The 21,564-nt window shown below is 36.6% G+C and overlaps 1 protein-coding gene across 1 annotated transcript in view; it reads right to left on the bottom strand.

Moving 5' to 3' along the window:
• TPP2 (tripeptidyl peptidase II) overlaps positions 1-21,564 on the bottom strand; it is a 52,689-nt gene that overhangs the window by 13,444 nt on the left and 17,681 nt on the right. The window contains exons 14-24 of the mRNA XM_009333372.1: positions 20,305-20,462; positions 18,877-18,953; positions 17,838-17,944; positions 16,872-17,026; positions 15,602-15,718; positions 13,898-13,998; positions 11,787-11,883; positions 11,376-11,513; positions 9,291-9,535; positions 9,010-9,088; positions 7,034-7,072 (exon numbers count right to left, since the gene is read on the bottom strand). Coding sequence (XP_009331647.1) covers positions 7,034-7,072; positions 9,010-9,088; positions 9,291-9,535; positions 11,376-11,513; positions 11,787-11,883; positions 13,898-13,998; positions 15,602-15,718; positions 16,872-17,026; positions 17,838-17,944; positions 18,877-18,953; positions 20,305-20,462 — 1,313 coding nt within the window. The remainder of the gene's footprint in view (positions 1-7,033; positions 7,073-9,009; positions 9,089-9,290; positions 9,536-11,375; positions 11,514-11,786; positions 11,884-13,897; positions 13,999-15,601; positions 15,719-16,871; positions 17,027-17,837; positions 17,945-18,876; positions 18,954-20,304; positions 20,463-21,564) is intronic.

The following is a 21,564-nucleotide window of genomic DNA, read 5'->3' as shown; positions in this document are numbered from 1 at the left end:
ATAGCAAGCAACTACTCTGAGCTACGCATACAGTGAGTAAGGATTCTGAGAGCAAAAGTATTAGTCATTAAGAATTCAGGAACTGCTTTAACTCTTTATTTTAAGCAATGCAAGGATGTAAATATTAAAACAGCACACTGGGTGTAAGACAAGAAAGCCCAAAATTTAGCAAGTTTGACATTTTTGTATTCATATAATTTTACATAATATTAGTTAGGGAATCAGAAGGGTGAGGTGGGTTTTTTTTTTGTTTAAAAAAAGCAAATAACTTGGTTAAAAAGCAAAGGAAAAAAAAATCAGTTAGAGATCCTATCTTACAAATCTGGCAATAAAAAAATACATAAAGACGACTGAATTCTAAAAAATAGTACCAGAGTAGCATCAACATGAGTCATGCCATTTTTTAGCAGCAACATGAGTCATGCCATAGGATACACAAGTTTATTCCTTCTGAGACAAGACTTCTTCCATGTGCCTACTGAATGAGCTGATGTATCCACAGCCAACTGTTTTCCAGTTTGCTGCTACAGACTTCCCCGTTTCACCTGTACCTGTGCTCAAATTTAAGTAGACACAACAGCAAGATTTTTTTAAACCCTATATGCTAGCATAGAAATATCACTATAGTTTGAGTTCATGCTACACTAGTCAACAATTACCATGAGAAAATCAGCTACAGGTATTTAAAAGAAAAATCCTAACTGATCTTAGACCATGCTCTGAAGTCCATGTCCTAAGATGACTTACATATAAATTTGGAAATAAGCCACCATTATATTTCTGTCATTGCTTCTAAAACATTACAATTGCTGGGGCAGGCCATTTTGCTGGTTTTGGTTTTAATGCTGTAATTTTTAAAAAAGCCTCTCCCCAAACAGCGAGGGCACATGTCCCGGTATTTTACATATAGGATATTTTGCAGAGAAGATCACTTAAGTATAAATCCTCCAGATACCATTACTCTGTTGCAACATTGTGCAAAACATTGTGTTGCATGCTCAATTGCTGTGGCAATTTAATTATTCATACCAATTATTCCAAAATACATTTGTGGGAATACGTTTCCCATAAACCAGGTCAGTGTTGCATAATGAAATGAAATCTTGTGCACAAGATGGAGTTATTTCAGGTTACTTAAATAGTGAGTAAAAAGGTGACTGTTAGAAACTGCTATGTATAACCTTGAAACAATGGACTTCAACATTACACTTCTGAAACTATTCAAGAACATTGATGCAGAACAATTTTATTTGAATTGATGGTTCAAAGAGACCAGCAGCTTACTATGGGTTACTGAAAACAATACTGGTAAGAGAAAGTGACATCAATATTCCCTTAAAACAATTTTGCCAGCTACTTAATATGTAATCACAGATGAACCACAAAATTTACATGTACTTTTTTTTTTTTTTAAAAACTTAGTTTAGATCACTAACCTACATTAAAATGTAGCTTTCACAAGAACTACCCTGCACACCTGCATTTCAAGTATGAAATGCATGACCAGGCAGTACACCTAAATAAGACTTCAGCAAGACCTAGGCCAGAGCATGATAAAACTGGGCATGGAGGCAAGCACATGTAGTGGAAGATACAGAAGTCAGGAACATGGTATGGGCCTGGCTAAGGTAATGAGAACGGTAGAAAGCAACAATGGAGTTCACTAAAGGAAACCAAACATTTTAAGATGCCTAAGAAGTTAGTCCAGTACAAAAATCTGAATCAGTAGTTTACAGTGTTTTTTAAAAGACGTCCCCTATTGAGACATACTTTCCTAAGAAAGAAATCTGCCTTCCTAGAAATATTCTTCTAATATTTCAGAATTTCCGTCCTGAAAGTCCTCTTCGGTCTTACTTGGCAACGTATGTTTGAAGTTATGTATCTAAAAGGCCTCTGCATTCTCAAGCCTTGTCTATATGAGAAGGCTCTACTACGCTGGTTTAAGTTTCAAACTTAGTGCAATTACATTAACAAAATCCCAGTTATGTGGATGAACACTGTCATTTAAGAGACTAATTCTAGGTAGCTAAACCATCAACAGTAAAATGTCATCTCCCCATTCTCTCAGCTAGGTACTTTTGGTCTCATGAGACTCTGCAAGCATTACAAGCTATGACTATTGAAAGGAAAACAATGAGCTTCAGACCTAGGCACTCTCCTTTTTCCAAAGAGCTTACAGAAAAAGAGGTGCTCTCTTCTCTACAGACATCAAACATTTCATGGGATAAATAAGGTTTAGGTGCTTATCACATTTAACTAGACTATCACAAGACCCTAAGATGGACTGAAGGCTTCTTTCTTCTCTTTATTCTGTCTGTAAACACTAGCATAATTTATAAAACTTGGCAACCCCCTAGATACCAGAAGATCCCAGAATGACACTGTCATTGCCATTACAGAAACATTCATCATTAGAGATTAAGGAGAAGAAAGGCAACTCTTCACAATTCAGCGCTTTAATCTGTTTTCTTATTCAAATTTCACTCTAACTGTTCCACAGCAACAGAACTGCTAGAGCAGTGTACTGGATTTGATTTTATGTATACACCTATAAAAAGACAGAGCTATAAACAGAGAAAGGCAGCGAGCGAGCATGTTATCCATTGAAAAAATTACTTTAAGGAAACTTTCAAATTAATGAGAAAGTTGCCTTTGTTTATCCTCTAAAAAAAAAAATTAAGCAATATTAAAAACTTTGGAAGCATGTAGGATATGCACTTTGGTCTGTGCACTCTGTGCACAGTTTGATAAGCCTCAGTGAGCTTACTTTTAACTAGAACTACAAACTGCATACATCAACAATATGTACAATGCCCTCAAAACAGTCACCTCTTAAAAGAGCTTAATTAACAGTTAATTTTGTTTAAAGATTAAAATTTAAATTTTTGTCCAATGATTCAACGTCTGGTACTTTATGTGGAAAAGACATATGAACTATTGTTATTTGTACTTTAAAGCATTCATAGTAAAACTAACCACATCCCAGGTCTCATTTTCCATTTAATAAATATCATGCACATCTGCATACACACACAGTTGACTGTGCATATGGAATTCGTATCTACTTTAAGATGCATACAATTTGTGCAACATTGCTTATTTTTACGGCAATACTCTTACTTAATTGAAAATGAATGAAGTTTCTTGAAGTCACCAGTCAGGCTTACACAAAATTAAATCAGACATGTACTTCATCTTATTTTTGAAGGCCTCCTGATTAAACAGGGATAGTGTCTTAATGCTGAAAGGAAGTAATCCTTTTACATTTGACTTCACAATGGTATTTATTAGTCTTCCACTAGTACTTATCAATATCTGCATAATGCATTTTTTGCTTCAAACTGGAGGAAAGGATGGCAGAGTAGGGAGAAAGATGTAGAAATTTTCTCTCTCAGCTACTTGTTACATATGGCTGTTCAAAAGCTGCATTATGTGAAACAACAAAAAAATTATTCTTACAGACCAGAAAAAGTCAATGATCTATTTTCATTCTAACTGTGTACAGGAGAAAACTTGGAGACAAGGGAGGAAAAATAATCAGATGTAACTGCATTACAAAAGTTAGGTTGTGAAAGAAGAAAGGTACATAGAACCAATTTGTTTTTCACACGGTTGTTTAGCACATGCCTCCCCATTAAAGACCAAGGGCACTTCTAAGGGTACATCAGCTTCCCAAGCCGCGACAGTAGGGCACTCTACTTCAGTGGGGATCAGTTCAAAGGAAAAACATCACTGAATTCTGAACTTCATACATATCACAGGTTCAGTAGTCAGAGAGAAAGGATTTTCTTTTCTTTTTTTTATTTTTAAGTCCAGACACACTGAAAATAGGAAGACATTAAGTAAAAACCCATGCCCAAGGGTTGTTTAGGGTTTTATTTCGGGTTTGGGGTTTTTTTAGATAAAATTAAGTTCCCCAGAATAGCTCTTCGAGCAGAAAATTATGGATTAGGCATACAATTCTGCTGTATGTGTCTAGTAAAACAAAGACACCTGCTTATTCTGTGGAAAGAACCCACTGACATTTTTGTCCAGTTATAAAAGAATTAACTATCCGCTTTGGAAAATTAGGCTGCTATTTCCTGGCGTAACCTCAAACTGCTCTCATGCGAAACAGAGAAGCTGTTGAAGCATGGGCTGGATGAGCAGTCAGGTGGATTGAAACCTGCTGAGTGGCCAGGCCCAGAGGGTGGTGATCAGTGGCACACAGTTGGAGGCCAGTAACTAACAATGTACTCCAGGGATCAATACTGGATCAAATCCTGTTCAACATCTTCATTAATGATCTGGATGATGGAGGAGAAGATTGCTCCTCAAAGAGACAGAGACAGGCTGGAAATGGGCTGGTAGAAACCTTCTGAAGTTCAACAAAGGCAAATGCAAAGTCCTGCCTCTGGGATGGAATAACCACATGCAACTGTGCAGGCTGGGGGCTGACAGGCTGGAAAGCAGCTCTGCAGAAAAGGATCTGGGAGTCCTGGTGAACAACAAATTGCACATGAGTCAGCAGTGAGCCCTTGCAGCAAGTAAAGCCTACCACGTGTTGGGCGGAATTAGCTAGAGCGTAGCCAGCAGGTCAAGGGAAGTAATTCTCCCCCTCTGTTCAGCAGCCTGGTGAGGCCACACCTGGAGTACTGTGTCCAGTTCTGTGCTCCCCAGTATGAGAGAGACATGGACGTACTGGAAAGAGTCCAGTGAAGGTCCACAAAGATGAGGGACTGGAGCGTCTCTCCTATGAGGGAAGGCTGAGAAAGCTGGGACTGAGAAGAGAAAGCATTTGGGGGGTGGAGGGGTGGGGAGCATTTGGGGATTGATCTCGTCAATCTGTGTAAATATCTGTAGGGAGGGTGAAAGAGAAATTCAGACTCTTTTCAGTGGTGCACAGTGACAGGACAAGAGGACAAGAGGCAGTGGCCACAAACAGAAACACAGGAGGTTCCCTCTGGACATCAGGAAACACTTTTTCACAGTGGGAGTGACTGAACACTGGGCACAAGTTGCCAGAGAGGTTGCGTAGTCTCCACCCTTGGAGATATTCAAAAGCTGTCTGGGCATGGTCCTGGGAAACTAGTTCTAGGAGGCCCTGCTCAAGCAGGGGGATTAGACCAGATGACCTCCAGAGGTCCCTTCCAGTCTCAGCCATTCTGTGATTCTGTGAAAATAAAAGTACTTTTATTTATATTTTTATTTATAAAGTACTTCCTCCTCAGCTGAAAAATAATTAAAAAAAAAAAAGGCACTTTCCACAGACTAGTCACCAGTATCAGAGCAAAACACAAACATAAAATAAAAATGGGACTTGTAAATTAACACTCCTGATCCTACAAGAGGGCCTGGACTTGTCTGTGGAAAATATGAAAAATCCACACACACCTTTTTGACTGACTGGGTCACAAAAGAAATATGTAAACAGGTTTTCCATGCTCGAAAACAACTTAAGTTAACCACATGTAAACTTATGACAGGGCAGGGTAAATATTCAAAACTTGTAAACTAGGAGGCCCTCAAAGTTGGATTCTCAGAAAAATACATTCATTAATGGAGCTCTTACGGATCAATGCTCTCAAATACACTATGTTTTATTTATTTGCTGCTAGTACACTGATGCCTCTTATGAATAATAGGTGGAAGTATTAAGAAAAACAGTTTTTATTTTGGCTTGGGTGGGTATACACTGCTGAGATCTGAACACAAAACTCTGTTCGAAAAACAAAAGAAAAACCAGAACATGCAACCTCTTGGATCTGTTTAATAGATTTTATTATGCAAATTAAATTCTGATTAGAGTTTAACTCCCTTGTTAGAGATTCACTTAGCGAAGATTTTATACCCCTATTCATCAGGAAGCCATGCATTCACATGGGATTTTAAATCATCTTTCTAAAAGTGATCTGCATAATTTTCAGATGCAGTATGAAAATAAAATTGCAGCAACGCGCATTAAAATCCTTCTTGTAAAGCCTAATCACATTCCCACACAGTTATTACACCAAGACCGGAGTAAGTTAGCAGGCTCAGTTACCAGCTCACTATTAACAAAATAACTGATTACAGCAATAAACTGTGTTATTCATGACTCTCATGCCTTATTTCTAACAAGAATCCTGACTAATTTGCATGTCACTCCAGAACACTGTACCTTGAAAACAAAAGAATGTAAATAGCCCTACAACTCAAGAACAAAACAAGAAAAATAAACCAGTAGCCTTATAAAGGTAGTCTATTAAAATAGTTCTTTGGGTTTTTTTGTTGGTTTTGGTTTTGTTTGTTGTTTTGTTTCTTTTTTTTTTAATAAATGCTGTTTCAGTCTCTGACCACTGGCAGAATATTATATTAACCTAATGTAAAAATATGAGAAAGCAGTGTTTAATATTGTGCTATGTTAAAAGTCACTCACTCCCTACCTGAAATATCTTATACACGCTCCAAAATTATTTCTGTAAATTCTACTACCTGCTCCATCACTGTATAAACTCTAGCCTATAACAAGTTATATTCAATCTGAGTAGGATGATGAATTGAGAGACTTTTCAATCAAGTCCATCCCTCCTAAGAAAAAAACTTCTTGCTACAGTATGTTTTTTATGACTGTAATAAAGCCAGCTCTTCAATTCAGTAGACTTGGTATACAGTTAGATATTCAATTCTACATCAAAGTGTTAGGTTTGTATTCAGTTCTCAATTTCCAGACAGAATAGAATAGGCAAACACTTGCCACAGAAAATCTTGACCACAAACACTGAAGATTCCTGAGTATTTCATAAAAAGAAAAATTACAGACCACTAATCACCACATGCATTTTTACAGCACTTATTGCAGAAGTATCCAGATGCTCACGTGCCTCTCAGCTTTGTATTACAGTAGTGTTTTGTCATTCTACCAGTAGACATACTTAAGGTGCTGAAGTAAATAGCTCAGGACTAAGCAGGTAGATGAGGGAGACAAATCAAAAAACAATACTGGTAGACAAATTCTTTAAGTCATATGCAAAAAGACTTAAGTATATCTTTTTCAAAAACTAACATTCAGTACCTTTTTAAATTTTCCTTGTCGCTTTGCTGCAGACTGCCCCTGGGAGTTAGAATAACATACTGTAAGAAAACATGCACACACCACACAGGATGGAGACACCTTCTCTGTACAATTATGGTTATACTTACAACCTACAAATTTTTAAACTTTTAGAGAGTCATATCTATGATCAAACATGCTCTTAAAGCATGCTCTTTCAGGTTTTTAAAATTAATAAAACAATGCATTATTGTGTATACAGTCCATTATTCCTGTAAGACAAGCAAGTGTTGTTAACCACTTAGCTTAAATTAATAAATTACAGAAATTCAGCCTCAAAAGTGTAGATTTTAGATTTTGACTGTTTAGTGGCATTGTTCTATTTCATAATAAATATACAGAAATTAGATAGATTTTTCCCTCACGTTGCATCCACTTGCTGACCTAGAGACAACTTTGCTGCCTAGTTCTCCTTTTTTGTCTCCTGGTACATACTGAGGATCACTAAAGGCAGCAGAAAGTACCTGATGCTTTTTGATACCATCCTTTTTCCAGTAAAATATGACCATAACAGTAATGCCTTAGACTATGACATGAGACACGCCTCAGCTAGAATTTCTCTCCATGTAAGCTCTTAAGCATTCTTCATCACATGAAATTTGACTGGCAATACCTACCTACCTCCTACTTCCCATGCCAGAAATCACTGTATATAACCACTTAGTCTGGTTTTAAAATGAAACAGATGAAAATTACAACCGATAGTTCAAGGAAATGGTGCAGAATTCAAGTTAGGGAAACTATACTACACTACTGTAATGGATTTACCATGGGTTTCATAAAAGTATACTTGCAACCTTGCCGGAATCACAAAGAAATAAAAGTATTTTATTATAAAACTAAGTATTTTAGAGTTCTTAATTACTGGGGTTTTCCTCATTGATACATAAATTCTCCTGACAGACATTATCTAACCTGCAGTTACATGCAATCTGCCCCAAAAGTACTACCTACAACCAAATCAGATTGAATGAATTAAACTTTTCTACTCAACAAGATCTAAAAAGGTATGTGCCCACCTAATCACAGAAACTTATTTTCTATGAAAACATACTCTAGTTTTATACATGTTGTTCAGTCACATCTAGTGATATACGGACATAGATGAACTACCTCTAAATACTAACAATCACCAGCATTGCTTCAAATTTTTTCTCAGCCTTGCCATCTATTTAAAAATAGCTAAGGGAACCTCCTAAATACCTTAGCACCAGATACACACAAGAGCGATCTGGTTACTCTAATCACTGTTGCACTACAGATTCATACAAGTTAGAAACCAGTTTTTACAGGATGCTGCATTATGAGCAAAAAAACCCTACAGCTTTTTTCTAGCATCACATACAGAGATCTTACATCATTCTGTTGGAGCATACAGTCATATTAGTGGTTGACAACATCAGTGTGCAGCAGGTAAGAATATCTGCTTATGCATTTGAGTCAGCAAAATTCCTACTACTTTGTAACAGTAACATGTAGGTGTTAAGACAGTACATATTTTTGCTGAAAATTGTATGCATGCAAGGAAGAGTATAGCTGTTTATTAGAGAACCAACATGCACAAAACAATATATATGTACGTGTTTTTCATTCAAAAATTATGCTAAGCTAGGCAATTACACAAAATCACTTTTAAAGGCTTCACACCAACAAAAAAGCAGTTGCTTCCAGAAATACAAGGATTCAGAGCGAAAGAATTAGAATTCAAAATTTAGAAAACGCAATTAAATTTGAAAATATAAGATGGAAATAAAAATAGAACTACTTAGAAGTTACTCTGACTTTATAATGAAACAACTGCTTCTAGAATACGTTATGTTACTAAACCTAGTGCTCTTTAAAATACTAAAACGATGAAATACAGCACTTCCTGGCATGCCATTTACTCGCTTCAAAAGTTTCAGAAAAAGAAGCCATCATCCATCTCAAATACTCACAGCTTTCTTTCCAAGTTCTGTTTTAGACAGTGTAAGAGCTCCTGCAAGATAACATCCTGGTCCTGCTCCTTTAGGTATTCTAGTCAAAGAAAGAAAGTTCAATGTTAAAACCAGGTTGATAAATGTTCCACGGGGACTACAATAAAGAACCCAGAGTGAAAGAGCAACACAAGAGGAATTACCAAGCCTAAACAGGTAGACACTATCAAAGTATCATTTTAGCTAGGTGCAGAGGCAGCTGGTTAGATGTAGATGAGAAAAACAGGACTTCAGTAACTTACTTGTCATCAGGCAGAGATGTAACAAAGAATGGCTGACTGTGTTTTGGTGGTAATGTCAAACTGTTGGATTTCTTCTTCCCTAAGAGAGCAAGGCTATGGTTTTCATAAATATCTAAGCTCAAGGTACTAGACAACCTGTGAGAAACAATAAATGGAAGGTCTTTGATGCGATCCAGCTCACTGTTCTGTTCGTGACGAATTTGTAACCGAATAGTGTAATCTCCTTTTTCCAGTTTCACAGAATACTGAAAGAAAGAAGTTCTCATAAATGTCAAGATTAAATACTTCACCATTCACAAAGAAACCCAGAAATAAGACTGTCATGTTCTTCTTGATCCATATAGCTCTAGCCGTTTAAAATATGCTAGATTGCTTAGTTTTGGAATCTCCTGAAAACAGAGTGCTTTCAAGACTTGATAGCAGCCAAAACATATTTCGGATTGACTGAAAAAAAAATTAAGTTTTCAGACCACAAAATAGGCTGACATAATTTGTTCCCATTCTAACACTTATCAACTGCTCAAATAATAATCAGATTCTTGCTAGACTTTCAGTTCAAAGCTTCTAGCAGGTTTGCCTTGATACACTTTCAGTTTACTATGTAACTTTGGGTGCTCTGTGGTTTAGATCACAGGATTATTTTCTACTGTATCAAACATTGTACCAGCTTTCACACTGAGGGACCCAGTATTCCTGTGAGATTTAAGGCTGCAGTTTAAAGAGCTGACAGACTCTTCAGTTATTTATTATATTTATTATCCTATTCAGTTAGGAATATGCAGATAACAATCTCCATTTATTTAAAAAAAAAGCCCCCCCCCCCCCAAACCCCAACCCCCACACTTCCCAAACCCCAAGCCCCACACTCTCAAAGTCTTAGTTTTGAAAACATTCTCCTGTTTCTATGAACCTAAAGGGGCACCACGTGGATGTTTTGAGCAGTAGCATGCTAAGTTTCCTTTCTGCTGCTGCTGTTATAATACAAAAGGCAGCCCTAAGTAAAAAGGGATAATAATCTGAACTACCCTGCTCCCAGAATCTCCCTCTCCTGGGTCAGGGAGTCATGCTTCCTGTTGGTATTTCTTTCTGGACTAAATAATTTTGAATTGCTTTAGAATCGTTCTATGATGCACAACACCAGATATTTACAGCGTGGTGGTCCACCAGGCATAGATAACAGACTACTCTGGTGATTTTTAGATTTTATAGCACCTTAAAAATGCAGGTTAAGGAATAGAAATTAAAATGAAGCGATTTCTGAAATTCATTTATAAGATTCAAAAGACATGCTTTAAAGTTGATCTTTTGTACACTTCCAGAATGATCAATCTATCAAAATAAACATTCCATTGATGAAGTTCAACTGTGATTTTGGATTGGTAAAAAATAGCTTCAAAACAAAAAACTATGGAAAATGTTTCTCTTGTGCTTCTTTTTTACCCCCCCACCCCCCATCTAGACACACAGTCTGTTCCAGCAGAGATTCCCACAGAGGGTACAGTATCTACAAGTCTTGTGCAAAAAAACTCCCTTTGAAAGACAGCAACAGGAAGTAAACCAAGCTATAGCATTTAAAAGGCTGTTTGAAGACATCAACAGCACAGAAGACAGCCTTCATGGATACAGAAGCCTCTGATCTATCGGCGGACAAGTCAGACTACAGAAAAAATAATGGATCCTTTCCACCTTAAATAGAAAAGTTCAAGGTATCATCTTTGTAAAAAACCCAAACATAAAGACAACAAGAACTTGAATTAACTTCTTGAGAAGCACCAGTCAAAATCACAAGAAATCACAAGTTAACAGCTTTTTGTAGAAATAAAACACACCATAACTCTTTCTCCTTCCTTGGAAGAGAAAAAAAAAACAAAAACCAATGTTCTATTTCATGGAAACAAACCTGTCACTACTTTTTTTCATACAAATACATCACCATTGAACCTGTCTTCTTGTGAAGATATAAGAACATTATACCTATGCATCAGGAAATGTTAGTAGCTAACAGCAGGCCTGGGAAGTCAAAAAGAATGAAAGTTTTCACACTGTGCAGAAAACAGAATGTAAAATAAATACATTACTCTGTACCTGGTGTGGATAGGCATCTCCTGAACCCATTTGTCTTTTGTTCTGGTCAAAAATAATCCACAGTTGACTATCAAATTCAGATTCGTACAACAATTCACAAAGAAGTGGACAGCTTGGAGTTACTTCTCCACTCTTAGGCTATTAAAAGAAAGGTCAAAACATTTAATCCACTATTGAATAAAACAAGTACAATCCTTACATACATATTCAGAAGGATACCTGAACTAAAGCCTGTTTCAAGCAACAGTAGCTGCTAAAGAGAACCAAATTAGAATTTTGACTGTAGAGAGTCTAGAGTGTGAATCTAGACCTTGTTTCTGACAGAAAGCTAGTTAAAGTTAAAATCTGGTTTTAGAAAACCAGATTGCTATGTTTATTAACGACTTTTAAAAAACAATGCATAACCCTTACCTGATGGAAGTTATAGGTCAAAATCATCTCATACAGTTGACGATTATTTGGTAAAATATCTCTGGAGCCCAAAGGTTTTATTTTTGCACTCACCGGTCTGCAGTTAAACAACAAACAACAACAGAAGGTACTCTTAAACATGTATCCTTTATCAAAATTTGTCTTGCTTAAACGGAAGCATATTCTGAAGTACAGCTGAATTCAGCACATGCAGTAACATCTCTTAAAATATTGTAACTATCCAGGCAGCATAAATTCCCCAGTTAAAATGAATGGCAGTTCAAAAACAAGGTTTAGTGACATTACAGACACTGCCAAAGAAAGAAGCCAACAGAACTTAGCAGGCACGTCTAAATGCTCAAAATTAAAGGCCATAAAAAAAAAAGGAAAACCAAAAGACTTCAGGATTAGGAAGAAAATCCGGTTACTTTACATCTCTAGTATCCACGCTGCAATCAGCACTTTTATTCATAGATTGAAAGATTAATGGCACAGTAATTAGAGGACAGAATAAACAGTTGATAATTGTTTGTTATAGAAGGTTATATCAGAAGAGAATCTGTAAGAAGCCTTACAGAAATCAGAGTAGCAACACGGAAGAATGTTAACATGGACTACATAGGTAGTGTATGTTAACTCAGATACAGTTAGGACAAACTATTGTTCAGAGCAGCACAAACGCTTTAGATCTTAAGCATCAAAGAATATAGGCTATAATAATGATATAGGAAAATCAGGGCTTTGGAAATAAAGAATAGCAGAATGAGGGTGGCCTGGCATCATTTAAGTTTACATTTAATTCATTCTGACAACCTTTTTTTACATGATCAAGATTTTTCTATAAGATTCTGTCAGCTTTTTCATTGCCAAGAGCACAGACTAGTCACCCAGTAAAATACCTGTGCCGGGTCAGACCACAGGTCCATTTAACCCAGGTTTCCTAGTCTGGCAGACACCAGATAGACTGCTGACAGAAGACTTAAGAACCGAGTAATACCACACATGATACGTCTCCCTAATACTCACCCTGCCTCCAAGCATTTGAAACTCAAGACAGAATGTGAAACCATTAAGTGCTTTTTTTCCTCTGTGTTATGACTCATTACTTCATTCAAAAGACACTATTCATGCCTTAATTTAAATACATAAATATTTCTCATTAGTCTACTTAACTGCAGTTCATTTACTGTCAGATTAGTGCCTCAAATATTACAAGGAGATAAGAGCATCTCCATTTTACAAACCAAGAATGAGGCAAAGATATATTAGGGGATTGTTTTAGTTCCTCACTTAAGACATATCAAATTGGATATTTCTGAATCTAACATTAGGTGGCATGTTCATTAAACAAACTCCTAGTAACATCAATTCCAGTTACAAGTATCCAAAAGCCCCCGACAGAGCCCAAGGTCTCCACTGAGAGGTCCAAATAATGGAAAACTTTGGATTACTGACCACTGTGAAATTGTCTGGCCCAAGTCTTAAAAGTACTGCTTAAACTGTATAGCATTTCTTTTTCCTCCTGAAGCAATCGACTTTAGTAATTGCTGCACTGGTTAGGAATTTTCCAACAAAGCTTTTCCTCCAAATCAGCATGTGTCAAACTGACAACAGGATAAACACAACCTTCCACACAAAATTCTGCACCAGATCCTACAAAAACATTTCCAATCAAGCAAGAGAGGGAAGACAGCCTTCCCAGATCAAAACTGGGCAGGGTCTGAAGCAGCTGCTTAAAAAAACCCGCAAAACAACAAAACAGTAGCACCAAATAACTCTACAATTTGTTTCTTTAGATATTAAAGTGCCTTTTACCTTTAAGTGTCTCCTTTGGAAGCAATGGAATATTTTTGTAAATGTTTTCTAAAAAAAATTAGCTTAAGGAAAATAATTTGTATGGAAAAAGTCACTATAATTCTCAAATTTTGTTGAAGTTAAAAGGAACCAAAAAAGAGAATGCTGAGAAATTTTATTAATTGATGCTTCCAAACCTACTTAAAATTTGACAAGAATATTGTTGTTATCCTAAATTTCACTGTTAACTTGTTACTGTTTTAACTACATACGATCAGTTTTTCCACTTTCCCAATACACTTCCCCAGAAACTCTACCTGAGGGTTTGAACCCAGCTTTTCAGATTTATGCATGGAGCAATATCTTCATACTTCAACAGGGACTGAACATCAAATCGTACGATGCCTTCTGAAGCATGCTAAAGAAAGAATATATAACAATTATGCTTCTGTGCACTTATAACGTCAGGTGTGGACCATCTGATATGTCCCTCAAAAATACAACACAAGCTGTATTTATCTATACTATAAGAAGTAATACTGCGTGAGTTTGAAAGTGTTACAAGCTTATCTCTATTTTACAACAGCAGATATACTGGGACTTGCAAAACTTTAGCAATTGGAACTAAAGTCTTATTTACACTTTTTCCCCCCCTTAATAATTTAAGTACTTTGTACAGAACTATACAAGTCACACTTCAGGCAGGGCTGGGTTTTGTTCGTGCATTTGTGACGATTTTCTTTGAATACGTAATTCAATAAATACAAGTGTTATTCATCTAGAATCTTAAAACAAGAATTTTATGATGCTTCTGCTTAGAATTATTATTACAGAATAGTTTAACTCCGCGAAAAAGAAACAATACTACATACACAGGCTAGTGATAGGCAAAATCATTTGAAAACTTTTTTTCTAGCAGTATCCCATGACAAAGCCACCAGTATATCAGCACTATTAAAATTTATTTTATGAAAGTTACAGGTGCTCCAGAAGGAAGGGCAAAACTATTTGTATTCTCTCATTTTTAACTCTCCATTATTCAGTTGATGTAACCCTGCTGGGGTCAGGGGAGCTGCTGTGCACACCACCACCACCAGCTCTTTCTTTTCCTGCCCTACTGGTTCAAGACCTGGTACCGTAGCACAATGCACCCACTCTTTTTTCCCCAGTTTATTCAGCTCTTAGAGCCTGAATACACCCAAATTCACCAGTGGGACAGCTATAATTTGCTCTGGCCCTTCATTGAAAAAAAGGGAGGAGCCAGGATAAATTAATATGGTGCTGCTTCATGTAGGTATTGCCATCTCAGCTCTCAAAGAGAGCCCTCTCCTGAGGGAGGCAAAGTCAAGCCAAGCCAGGTTGCACAGGACTGCAAAGAACATAGGAGCAAGACAAAGTACTGTAAATATTATGATACTAATGCTTTTAGCAACTTTTTCAACCCTTTAGTATCACAGAGCCTTAGGAATCATGACACTGTCCATCCACCGTGCCTTCAATTGCCCTAAATGATGAACCTCAAGCCAATCGGCACATCTCAATAAAACACTGAACAGAAAATAAATTTTAATGACATTTTATTCTGAAAACAGTATGCAGCGTATTGTCTTTTAGCAATGGTAGTCTAGATACTCAAGTTCAAGAACTGTGGTCCCAGCAAAGTTTATTCACACAAACACTTGCTAGTGTAAGTATAGTTACAATTTCAGTCTTTTAGTATGTTCTTTCTATTGGTGTTGGGTTTGGGTTCTTTGTTTGGGTTTTTTTTTTTTTACTTTCTATTTTTTCCCCTAATGATTTATAATGAAAAAGCATAGAAAAAAATCATAAATAATGGTAACAGGCATTTCTGTGGGACTGAACTCCTATTTACCTATTTTTAAGAGAAAACATGAACATCTTGTATAAAGATACTTTTAGTCTTTCTAAATACAGGCAGGAATGAAGAAAAGCTTTTTTTATTCTGAGATACCAGAGGACTTCAGAATAATTAAAAAAAAACCCCACTCTAGAAAACTTACCATGTTTAGCTGAGGAGTAGCACAAAGTACACCATGGAAAGAAATTGTGTAATTAATGCTAACATCGCTAAGGCTTGCCCACCACCGAGCAACACAGAATTCAATGGTTTTTCCAGCCTGGGTAGCAAAAGCAGAAAGTTAGACTCAAGCTCCCATCTTCCCCTTCTATTCACCCCAGCCTCCCTCACCCCAAGCCAAAAAATTTGGAGTATAGCTCAAAAAAGACCCTGTTACGTCCCATTTACTCCAATTGTATAGGTTTGTACAGTACCAAGTAAGACATTATACTTGGTCCAGAAAACACAAGACAGCTCCAACATAATAGGATGACTGATGACCGCATCAAAACAAAAAGTGCCAGGGTATACCCTACAGAGAAAGGTACAGCTTTTAAATGTTACATCTTCCTTTCCTATCCTTCAAACTACACAGACAGGTTAGTTCATAGATGAGTTTAATATGTGTGCCCTAGAAAATGTGTATCAGAAAGAGATCTTACTCTCTGCCTAAATAAGATGACATGAAGCTTGGGAGGTTTGGGGTTTTTTTTGTTGTAGTTTGGTTGGGGTTTTACTGTTGTTATTTGTTTGTTTGTTTTTAATTAACATGATAAAAGTCACAACGCGTCAGTGGGACAAACTTAGCTTAGGGTCCCCCACCTGACACTTTCACAGAGGGTAAGGGACTGAATAGCACAGAAATCATAACCACTCTTACACTTAGAGCTATACAACTAAATTAAGCAAGGCAGGGGACAAACTTGAGAAGTGGACTCTGTCACCCAGACCCCTGAACTGTTAGCTCACTCCCTGGTTCTGTTTTGGACTCTTGAGCTAGCATTATTCAAGCTAAGCCTGCTGTATCTAAGCAGTATGAATATAAGCCAGTCAGTTATCACCTGGCTTCAATATCAAGGAGATGTCCCAGACTACCACATTAAGCACTAAAGGCAAAATATGCTGAACTCAATCTATCCAACAAGTCATAGCCACTATTTGAAAGGGAAACAAACTGGTTTGTATAAACAAGTACCAACAAATTGAAGAGATTAACGCATGTTATAAGGGCATTACCAAATAATTAAGAAACACTAGCAAGCTATTAGAGATCTTTTCAAAACTGAAAACCAGATACATTCACAACTGTAACAATTGTATAATTTCTTGGGTTTTGGTTTTTCTTCGGCAAAAAAGTCCAGAATGAGTTATGTTATACTGCACTGACATATGACTTTCTCTCTCTTTCCCCACACCACCCTAAGGTAACTTACTAAGACAGGAAATGCTTCAGTCACTGATCCTTTTTCTGGTAAGGATGAAAATTTGTAGAACTCATGACTTCTGTATGCTTTTTGTTTCACTAGCTGAACAGCATGAAGCACAAACTTGGCAGTCACATCAGCTGAACATGAACATACTGTCACTTCTAGATTAAAGAGAAAAATTAAGTTTAGTTTCAAGAAGCAAGAATTTGAGAAGGAAAGCAGAGATTCACCAGAAAAACACTAGTTTCAACAAGTAATTTGTAATTTAAGAAGTTATGCAGTACCCCAAGTGGCTCCATATGTGAATAATGCTTATATATTAGTTATTTACAAAGACCCTTTCAGATGAAGGAAAACTAGCTAAATTCAGAGATCAGTTAAGAGAAACATGACTCAACTAAATGGTGAAAATTAATCAGACAGTACAGATGTATAATCTGTACAGGACAGACTGCTGCTGAATTCCAAATTAAGAGTTTTATTACTATCTTGAGCCTAAACGAAAGATTCTTTAAAGGATTATTATTTAGTAATCTCACACAGGAAGACAAGGAAAAAAACCCCTTTTTCTCCTTCTTGCAGAATCATGAGCTACTTGCCCATTATGAAAATCACATTTTCTTCAGTTAAGACATCTTTCAAGACTATATCCACACACCTTAAAAACTAGGCAAACCTCAGACAACAATACTTTTCCATAAACATGCGGTATTCCTCTAGTTATGGGCAATCACTTCAGATTGTATTTGCTGGTTTCTAGAAGACTGAGAATCAGGGTTCTACTATACCAGAAACCACAAGATAATTCAAAATCACTTCTCTCAGAACTTAAAATCGAATAAATATTTTACGTATTCATGAGTCAAATCCTTCAGTTCTTATTCAGGCAGAACTCAAAATGATTTCAAAACAACTTTGTCAAGTCTGACAGATGGGATGTTTTTATTCAATTAATGTGGTCATTTTCCTTACCAGCCCACGTAGCTCCCTGTGGAACATCAATGAAGTGCCTTCGGATTTGACCAGGTTTAAAATGAACATCTGTGTATGTCAGGTCATAGCTTGATGATTCATCTACTCTGTATGTCAAAAAGAAAACACGAACAGTAATCAAACAAGATGTGAAGCCTTTTTTTTTTTTTAAAGTATTTTTAAATGCAAAAGTGCTCTCAGAAAAAAGTGTACAATGAAGATATTTAGTCCTCAGCACCAATTATTTTAATCCATACTAGTACAGAATCTGACAGCACAATGTATCGAAAAGATTTAAAACATCAGCTCCACCACATTATGTAGACACCCTCCCTGAAGTTACTGTGATTAAATGTAAATATCAAAGAATCCTAGTTTTCAGTGGATCTGCTTGTCCTGGCTGACTGACTTTCCACTAAAGTAAGCTAAGTTATACAAGTAGTAATATTTCTATGAATGAGTTAGAGAAAAGTTACTTTTTTTTTCTCCTCAGGGCAGATTGTCCACTGAACAGGTTTAATAAGATACTCTCCTTCCTTATCAACATCACTGAAGTCATATGTTTAAATCAATGATGAGCACAATACTAACTCTCTAAATTCGATGTATTAAAGTCATGATGGAAGTTTATCCCAATGTTCACCTACCAAATAATGCCCCCTGCCTTTATGTACTCTAGTCCACCACTTAGAAATGAAAAAACAAACTCCAGTTGACCTACACCTATGAGTATATTGATTGATACTTTGGTCAACAAGCCAGAAGTCATCTGTATCCTGATGGACCAGGAAGCTGCTGCCCCTGTGGCTAAACCCACCAGAACACACTGCCTCCTGGCTGCCAGGACCAAAACTACAAAAAAGCCACTACTGTGTAAGTCTGCTGCGAGAATCTTTTCAGATCTCTGCTCCCTTATCAATGTTAGTAGTAAGTTCAGGAACTCCCAGAGAAAGAAGGTGGTGAAATAAATGACAAGTAAAGTGGGTACAGAAAACTAAACTAAACTTAAAAAATGAAGATAAAGCCTGGGTTTACTGACCTTGTTGGTATAACAACTGTTATTGGAACTCTGAACAGTGGGCCTGCATTAGGCATTGCTATATCATATCCACACACCTAACAAAATAAAACACAGTCATTTAAAATCTTTGGTCAAAATGAAATTATAGAAGACAACATTAAACTTAAACTAGTTACAGAGTATTTTGAATCTTGTAGTTATCACTGAGAAAGAAAGTTTTTTATTTGACCACTGTCACCCTAGAAACAGCAAAACAGCAATATTCACCAAGAAAAAAAAAAAATTAGCTTTCACACTTATACTCATTTCAGTCTTTCCCCAGAACTTTTCAAGCTTTCAACCCACATTTGATAGTCCCTGTATCAAAAGCTCAATCTAGTTTCAACTCAGAATTTGTCCCAAACAGCCTTACTATTTTATTTCAGCTATTCTTGTTGTTGTATTAAAAATATTTTAATCCTTGTTTTCCAGGATTATGTTTGAGAAAGTACAATTCAATTTACCATGCCATTCATGGCCAAGCTTTAAATACTATCTCTAAAAATTTGTTCCATCATCACTTTGCTAAAACGTTCTCAGCGGTAGCATAGAAGACTTGCAACTCTAAGCATCTTAAGCAAGTCACTTCTAAGCAGCAAGTTGATATCACCTGCATTATGATAAACTACAATGCAATGGAAACATTTCAATGTTAATATAAAGTTTGGGATGAGAATGGAGAGGGTTGAAAAATATTTTTTTGTTAGTGGGTTTCTTTTGCAGGAGTGAAAGAGGATGGTTGGGAGAGAAAATGAGAAACGTAATGGCTTTTGTATTAAATTTGTCCAAGTTTGAACGTAGCCTCTAAAAGTCAGCAAAATGCTTCTGCTGTACAGAGCCATTACCACACACTCTTCTCATTCACCTTCCAAAATGGGATGGGATAGAGGTGAGGAAACAAGAAAATAGGTTGCATCACTGTACCCAAGCTACTCCTCAAGGTAAAGCAAAATCTTGGGTGCATATAAGACTGCATGGCAACACCACAAAAGCTAGGCCAGTCCTTAAGCCACCACAGAAAGGGAGAAATATTTAAGACCTCATAAAAACACAAATCTCCATCCTCAGTAATAATACAGGACTGAGCCAGGTAGTCAAAGGTGAAAATATACCCAGAGAAAAAAACCTTAATGAATGGTTATTTATTTGGTTTCTATTTTCTATATGCTTTTATTTTTTTAAAGACAGATACTCAAAGTCCCATTGGCATGTGCTATACAACGCTGTATAACATAACTATTGCTGAACCCTGGATTCAGCCTGTATAGTGAAATGGAGTGTGGCAGTATTTTCTGGTCTGTACAGCGCACAGCTTTTATCTCCTTTTTTTTTTTATAAAAAGTTGATAGAGACCACATGAAAAGGAAAGGGCACACAATCTTGCTTAGAACACCAATACTTCAATACCTCTGTATAATGTAGTCCTTCTCTCAGGCCTCGTGGATCCACACGAATATTTATGTGTCGACACTGGTTCATAAGCTCTAAATGACTAGGACACTGGACCCACGGTGCATTTGAAGTTAAAGCTAAATGAAGCTGGAGAGATATTCTTTCAGTGTTTTCTGTCAAGAAACAAATTTAAAAAACAGTTCAATAAGACAAATATGTGATCATATTCTACTATAACACAGTATTTACCATTAAAACGTACACATCAATAAAATGTAATAGGAACCAATTCCTTAGGGCCCCTGGATGTCAGATCCTCCACGAAGGACAGTGTTCTGTTATTTCTTTTAACTTGAGAAAAATAGATTAGCAGCAGTGTACGGTAAAATAAAGGTTGTACCCAACTTTGAAATTTCCCCCCACTGAAACAGTCAAACCTGACAAAGTCAAAGGTACGCTAGTAAGCAATGCTTCTGTTACACACAACAGACTGGAAGCAGGTATAAACTTTCTTGTAGAGATACAAAGTCTTGCCTAATGCAGAGAAATACAATAAAAAGCAATTGCACTGATTCTGAAGGTTATGCTAATTACCAAATTACATTATAGAGCAACCTAAGCGAGAGGTAAAGTCTATTAAAAAATTACTATGATAATCTAATCTGACTTTGCAAACAGTCAATTTAGCCCATTCCGCAAATTAGCTTCCATGTCAAAAAAGCTACGGGTTAAAGCACAGCTTCCAGAAAAGCATCCAACCCTAATTAAAATGTTTTAGTGATTAAAAACCAGCTTTCTCCTGCCTTAAAGATTAATGACACTTTGAAAAAAAATTTCCACGTTTCCTAGTCCTAATTAACCTTAGCTTAATTTTCAGACATTTCATTACATCTTTGTTAAGTAAAGAGCACTCTATTACCAGCTGTAATTCCCTCATAGGCACATGAGAAGCAATAAAAGCTCAAAGAGAACTTCAAAGACAGACTGAGCAGACCAGCCTCCCTTAATCTCTTACTACAGTTTCTCAAACTCAGTCTTGTTGAAGACACCAGACACAGCACAGAAATAACAACTGGACAGGTACTAGGGAAACAACATCATGCTACGAGCCAGTCATCCATTACAAATATCTAGCTGTTTTCAGATTGTTTGCTTCCTGCAGAAGAGTCTATCGTACCATTATTTTATTTCTCCGTGTCACACGGTAAATTTAAAAAGCACCGATTACAATGTAACCTGTCAGACAACTAAGTTACTCTGAGTCAGTAACCTGTC

This window comes from Pygoscelis adeliae, unplaced genomic scaffold (assembly GCF_000699105.1).
Source record: "Pygoscelis adeliae isolate BGI_AS28 unplaced genomic scaffold, ASM69910v1 Scaffold48, whole genome shotgun sequence".
Taxonomy (NCBI): Eukaryota; Metazoa; Chordata; class Aves; order Sphenisciformes; family Spheniscidae; genus Pygoscelis; species Pygoscelis adeliae.
This window is presented reverse-complemented; position numbering and strand designations above follow the sequence as displayed.